Source organism: Gastrolobium bilobum, unplaced genomic scaffold (assembly GCF_033153095.1).
Source record: "Gastrolobium bilobum isolate Gb01-03AN ecotype WA unplaced genomic scaffold, APGP_CSIRO_Gbil_v1 utg53380, whole genome shotgun sequence".
NCBI lineage: Eukaryota > Viridiplantae > Streptophyta > Magnoliopsida > Fabales > Fabaceae > Gastrolobium > Gastrolobium bilobum.
The window spans coordinates 230,412-236,918 of NW_026897886.1; the positions used below are offsets into that span (position 1 = coordinate 230,412).

Sequence of the window (6,507 nt, forward strand, 5' to 3'; positions counted from 1 at the left end):
CTCTTTGATCGTGGAAGAAGAGTCAGATATAAGGATACCTCCTAGATTGAAGAAGCGCACTCCCATCCAACCTTATTCTATTCCGGTTAAGCCTTATCAGTACGCCTAGGAGCTGTTTTCTTCCTGCCACTACTGAGATTGCCTTTTTGAGAGGATAGCTAGCCAAGCTGTCTATCACTGACTGAAATCCCGAGCTTTGAAAGAATTTATATCATGATTAACTACTATATGTATGAAAGTGCTCGACCTATAAACTTGACCTACCTACCGTAGATAGATGCGATGATTGATTTATGGCCCTCGAGAATGCTGTCGCTAACCTGTTAGGGGGCCCAGGGAGTACCATGAGTTGATGTGTAGAGATAGGACCGGTCGAGCTATTCTATCCTTCTCGGGGTGAGTTGCGAAGCAGCGTTCCCTTCTTTTCGGCGGTTAAGTGCTGGATGGGGAATGCATCGGCTTGTTAAGGAAGGGCGGCTATGTCCCTGGACCTCCTGGCTTCCCTGTCACGTCCGAACGTAATCAGAGAAGACCTGCCCAAGCACCACCTTGTGATCATAAAGATGAATATCCAATACAATCACAGGAAAGAGTACCTGAAAAAAACCGTAACGTATCCGGGTCGTACGCCTGGAACAGTCGTACAATTTCGGCGATTCAAAAAGGAGTATATCCCTCTCCCTTAGTGTCTTTCCACTTCCCTCGTTCAGGAACAAACCCTTCGCCTAATTCTTTTGAATCCCGGCCTGGTTTTTCCCCACTAACCAATTACGTTACGACCACTGAACAAACTTGGTTGACGAACATGGTTTATGCGCCGCTAATGTAGCGGCTTGTCGAGCATTTGACAAACTCACACCATCCATTTCAAATAGGACTTGTCCCGTGGACACACGAGCAATCCAACTCGTAGGATTTCCTTTTCCTCTTCCCATTCTGACTTCTGTAGGTTTCCCGGTAATAGGGATATCTGCGAAAACTCTTACCCATATCTTACCATTTTTTCGGAATTGTCCGCTCATAGCACGATGGAAGTGTCCGATTATAGCCCGACGCGCTGCTTCAATGGCTCGATATGAAAGACGACCAGCTCTACAACTTTGAGTGCCATATCTTCCAAAACCAAGTTTTGTTCCGTCTGGTTTGCAACCCCTACTACATCTGCCTTTACGATATTTACTAAATTTCGTACGTTTCGGATATAGCACGTCCCTTTTCTTTTTGACTATATGAAATCCACACTTTGACACCTGAGATTCCGTAACGAGTAGATACTTCCGCAGAAGCATAATCGATTTTCTGGTTAAATACATTACGAGATGTTTTTCCATACTTTCCGCATTCAGTTCTAGCTATTTCTGCGCCTGATGATCGACCTGAACAACATATACGGATCCCCGAAACCCCTTTTTTCATTACTAATTGAATATCCTTCACTTTTCTACGAAAAATGGAACGAAATGATCTTGTTTTCTTTCTCAGTTGAAAAGAGATGTCTTGAGCAATCGGAGAAGCACTTTGATAAACAGATTTGATCTTGACCGACTCAATTAAGGTATTAGTGTTTGTTCTATTAGACAACAAAGATCGCATTTTTTTCACTTCGTTCAAATAAGAGTTGTACCCGTACGGAATTCTTCTGTTTCTCAGTATGATCTCTATCATCATCTCTATTCCCTTTATCCATTCTCCTATCCTACCTAGGTCTATGAATTTCTCTATCAATTCCATTACCTTATCCTTACCCATGAGGTTCCAACATTTGATCCTTAATTGACCTAGGAGTGGTTCCCGGGCATCCTCAAAAAAAAGGTTATTATAAATACCAACTCTATCCCTTGGAAATAAAAAGGTAGCACCGAAGAAAGGAAAGAGCGAGATGGTGGTTTTTGTTGTTCCCGCGAAGCGAAGATCATTCGCCAAGCGAATGAAGTGGGTCAACCTCTTTTTGGCTTCGGCCAAAGACTTTTTATCGCTGGTCGAGCTTTCTACAAAAAAAGCGATGCGAGAACGTATTCTCTTAAATAAGCTTCTTCCCTGCGCATTCGCTCCCCCCATCGTAGATGGTTCAGCCACGCCCGGTGCCACGAAATGATTGAGAACTACGACGGGGTCGAAATGAATTTGGTTCTTTCTATTCAATAAGTATTGCATGACCGAATAATTCAAGGAGGGGCGCACTGCAGGGAGGGTCCTTTTAAATAGATGACTCGTCGGGCCGTCGGAGCGGGACTTCTTGGGGAAAAAGAACTTAAAAAACTTCGTTTTTCTGAAGGAGTCGTCATTTTCTATCAGGAACGCTATGTCATTTACAACCCCGGCTTTCGGATGCTTGAAGGCCCCGCTGACCCGAAGTGATTTAGAAAGATTCTTCTTTATCGATGGTGATCGGTCATGGTATCCATAGCGTTGCTTCTTTTTCGGCCAAATCCGAATTTCGTTTTGCTTCTCCCGGTCGTCGAGCCTGATCGACTCGACTCTTTTCCCTGCCCTCCGGCCTCTCACTTCGTTTCGTTCTTCTTCTGTATTGTCGCTGGAATGAAGACACCCGATCGGCCCGACTTTCCCAAATGCCCACCACCGGCCCTTCTTCTTTCCGGGTCTGGATTTTGCGCGTCGTTTCAGTCGTTGTGGTCGACGGGGAAGAAAGAAATGAATGAATGTTCTTTTGGGAAAATGTATAAGAATACACCTACCGAGACGAAAGCCAAAGGTTAGTCTCGCAGGTGGACGTATCGAACCGAAATAAGATCTCAGATTGACATCTTGATACACTAATTTACCATAATAATAAATAGAGTCAATGGTGACTCCGCCGTGGGAATAGCCGCTTCTTTCTTGCTTGATAGAGGGGCTTCCATTCACCAACGCAGACAAAAAGTGCTCTCCGAACCGTGCTGGATAGTCACCCATCACACGGCTCTCAAACCCAACCTGTGGTGAATCCCGGGAGACAAAGTCAAAGCGCTTGATCCTTTGCCCCATACTTTGAGATGCTTCTCCCCGCCGATCAAGCAGCGACGCTGCTCGTGCGTGATAGGCTTAGCTTTAAGCCGCTATCGTTCGGTTCGAATAAGTCAAGTCCCCTCGGTCGGTTCGCTCAGGTGGTCTTCCCTTATCTTCTCTAACGTTCAGAGTTGTTCTGGTTTAAAAAAGGAGCACCGGCCGAGCGCCCTGAATGAATAAGAAATGGACAGCAAAGGGAATCAATGATTCTTATTCAACCGAGTTGAAGTTAGCAACATGTCGATTACACACCGGAGGTTGGTAAGAACTGAGGGACAATGCCCCCCTAACCTAAGTGGGCCTACCAGCGAAACAACTGGTACTGGATCGGGGGTGGGGGGGTTGGTTTCGTGCAAGGCCTTCGCAGCAGGAAGAGGCAGTTGTCATTTGAAGGGAAAGGCCCTTTGTATAGGGTTCCAAACCTGCGCACCCTGATTCCAAATTTCTATGTTATTAGTCAAGCCTAAACTTATTGAAAACTAAAGCGCTAACGCTATAATAATTTTTATAAAAATAGCAACCTTTCGCCTTATAAAACAAAACTAGTTTACTTACTAAAAAAAGAAAGCGGCAACAACTTCTTTCTCAAAGTCAAGTTTCTCGCTTCTTGCTTTAGAAAGATTGCAGCGTTAGCGCTTCTTGACTAATAACATCATAGAAAGTCAAGGCTCCTCTTCTTTTCTACGAATCTACAACTCTCTTTACTGAGCGAGACTCCATCCATATCCCTACTAGTGGTTATATTTCAAATTTTCCATTTTCTCATTTGTTTGACAGCCTAAACTAGGCTCCATTTTAGATAGGTTTTCGGTCTTCATAAAAAAAATAGGTCAGGGGCGCGTCGGAACGGTCGGTGGCTGCTTAGTCTCATCCGAGAGTCTAATCTCTTTGTACTGCTTTTTTATTTGAAAAATAAAAAAGAAGGGGGTCGATTTAGGCTCCTTCCCTTCCACTGCATAGCTGCGCTAGCAGGTACTATGAGCCCTCTGTCCCACGCATCTAACCAGCTCGCGTGGTTCACCGGTTCCACCGAAAACTCTCATTTGTTGAAGCGGAGCATAGTGCGCTTTAGGCGCCGAGCGAGAAAGGTCTCTTTCTTCTTTCGTTTCGGTTTATTCACTGATCTGAAACTTAGCACTTGTTTTCTTATTGATTCCAGGGGCGGCGGCGTTCTTGAATGAAGTCTATCCGAACCTAATTAGCACTTCTCAGATCAGGCTAGGCCTCTCCAGCTCCGCTGGGCGCCGGGGCCCTGGATGCGCTAGCGATCGGCACATAGGGGGTGGTTGCCCGGGTTTCTCGGCCTGGTATCCTGCACCTCGCGTTCATGATATCTACATTCAACTGTGCCCCGGAGACACGGTCGAAGCACGCCCGCCCAGTGTGCTTCTTTCACGACATGCTCTGGTCCCGGGTGTCTTCCAGTGGTCTTCTAGCGTTAGAAGAAGTCGTGTCCGTCCCTCTGCAACGTCCTCCCAAGCGTTTTTATTCAACATATATATATAGGACAAACTGAAGGAAAAGACTGACCCATTCGGTGACTTTCGCGGTCGCCCTCACTGAACCGACTTGAATCTGAACTACGATTCAGATCGAGTCTTACCGAAATCGGATTTCCTTTTCGTGCCATATGCGCTTAGACTTTATTTACTTTTTCCCCTTTTTTCTTCCCGGTTTAATATTTGTTCTCGAAAGTCTTCGTTTCCGTGTAGAAGCAAACTCTCCAAATTGTTGACCAACCTTTCCTTCAATGATAGAGGCAAGAACACTTTCCGGCCAGGCCTTACTATAACCAACCTCACAGATCCCACTCCATCTTTTACACCGATGTATCGTACTCTCTCGACCAGGTCATCATAAGAAAAGACTGCGAAATCTTTCCGAAGTGAGAGAAGGAGGGAAGGCGCGCTACAACTAACATAACAGCCAGCTGAAGCTAGCTAGCTAGGCTAGCGCGCAATGGCTTTCTCTGATAGGGGCTCGCTTCCGCCCAACCTATACAAGGTGCTGCTCGCTTTCTCTCAGCCACCAGTGGCTTATGTAGTGGTCGGCATTCCTACGTGCTCCTCTTTGCCCCCTACTTAAGAATCCAAAGGTGACCTTTGGCTGTTGTCTTGACGCTTTGGTTACGAAAGTTGCCGGGGTCTAGGTTTATGGATGGATTTAGTCAGCGAAAGTCCCTCAAACTCAATCAATATCAACAACATGTCGTGACCGGTTAGGCTTGGTTGATTTTGTCAGAAAAGAAAGTAGGTTTCGGGGGTGGGTTCATTGATTAGTACACCTCCGGTGCTGATAAGGTCGGGACCGTGGTCGTCCGTCTCCGGTTTGCCGGCCGATAAGATCTCTGAGATTGACCAGCCAGCTGGGTTGGTTTGTTCTATTCCTTTCTATTGAAAAGAAGGAGTCAGCTGTCTGCGCGAGTCACCTTCTTCTAGGCTCCGCTGGACGACACGGCATTCTCGTTTAAATATAGGCCGGCCGCACTTGTGATGGTTCCCAAAGATCCAATATATATGACCACTTAGGTCTACGTTGCCACGATATTGTTCTATGGAAGCGGGCGGGCTGTTAGAAGTTCGGCCCGGTTTTTTTTGGTGTCGTAGGGGAGGGATTGACCTTTTTAACGCATATTCAGTCGTACCGGCATGGCCCCACTGATTTGTTTTCGATCGGAGCATCAAGCAGCGCAACCCGGTTCTACTTGACTAAGCCCCGTGCTCGTCCAAGGAGGGAGTTTGCTTTACCCAACTCCCTTTTTGATAACAAGGCAGAAACCCCCGACCCGACATTCATTAGTTTCGAATGAAGAATGAAGAGTGCCCTGCCCCAGCAAGCACCTACTCCTATCCAAATGAAAAGCGTGACTTTACTAATAACATAGAAAGGGCTTTTCTCGCTTGTTGCTTTCTTCGCATGCTTGAGCGCATTAATAGAATACATATTGAATCTAAAATAGACTTTCGTTTTCAATAAGGCTCGCGTAGGGGCGCTCACGTTTTTCGGCTTACCTAAAATCGAAGATTTTTAAGTTGGTAAAGACCCACCCCTTGTTTAAGTCAGAATGAGTCCCCGGGACCCCGGGACATTGGCTTCCGCCAACAGTGGACTATTAAGGATCGCATCCCGCGCATATTCTACATTATAGCCTGCAACTGATTCAGCTTCCGCTTCTGGGAGATCAAACGGAGCTCGATTAGTTTCTGCTAGACGAGAAATGAAGAACATAACCAATACAGGGAACAAGGGAATACCGGACCATATCTGCTTTTGCGCCATGACAATCTCACTCGAATTACGGGGACCTACACATATTAGTACAGTATACCGGGGTCCCGGCCAGAACCACACGTGCAAGTTTCCCTGCATGTGGCTCGTCCGCGCTTTCCGAGGCGCTGCCTGTGACTCAGCATGGGAGAAGGGGGCGTCACACTTTCGTGTTTAGAGCATTGTCCGAGTGAATAGGCAGCGCCTACCAAGCAAAGCTTTCTTGAAGAGGCT

At 46.4% G+C, this 6,507-nt stretch overlaps 1 protein-coding gene across 1 annotated transcript; it reads right to left on the reverse strand.

The window, feature by feature from the left end:
• Window positions 1–692: 692 nt before the first annotated feature.
• Window positions 693–5,773, reverse strand: LOC133311132 (small ribosomal subunit protein uS3m-like). Its single transcript, XM_061512152.1, has 2 exons — window positions 1,251–5,773; window positions 693–1,165 (listed from the first exon to the last, which is right to left on the reverse strand). The coding sequence occupies exons 1-2, from the start codon at window positions 2,983–2,985 to the stop codon at window positions 774–776; spliced, it is 2,127 nt and encodes a 708-aa protein (XP_061368136.1). The 5' UTR covers window positions 2,986–5,773; the 3' UTR covers window positions 693–773.
• Window positions 5,774–6,507: the final 734 nt, after the last annotated feature.

Excerpts from the sequence above, each read along its gene's own strand:
- LOC133311132 (XM_061512152.1), bottom strand. The coding sequence starts at position 2,985 with ATGGGGCAAAGGATCAAGCGCTTTGACTTTGTCTCCCGGGATTCACCA. Across the intron at positions 1,166-1,250 it reads TACTCGTTACGGAATCTCAG|GCAGATGTAGTAGGGGTTGC; the intron begins GTGTCAAAGTGT and ends AATATCGTAAAG.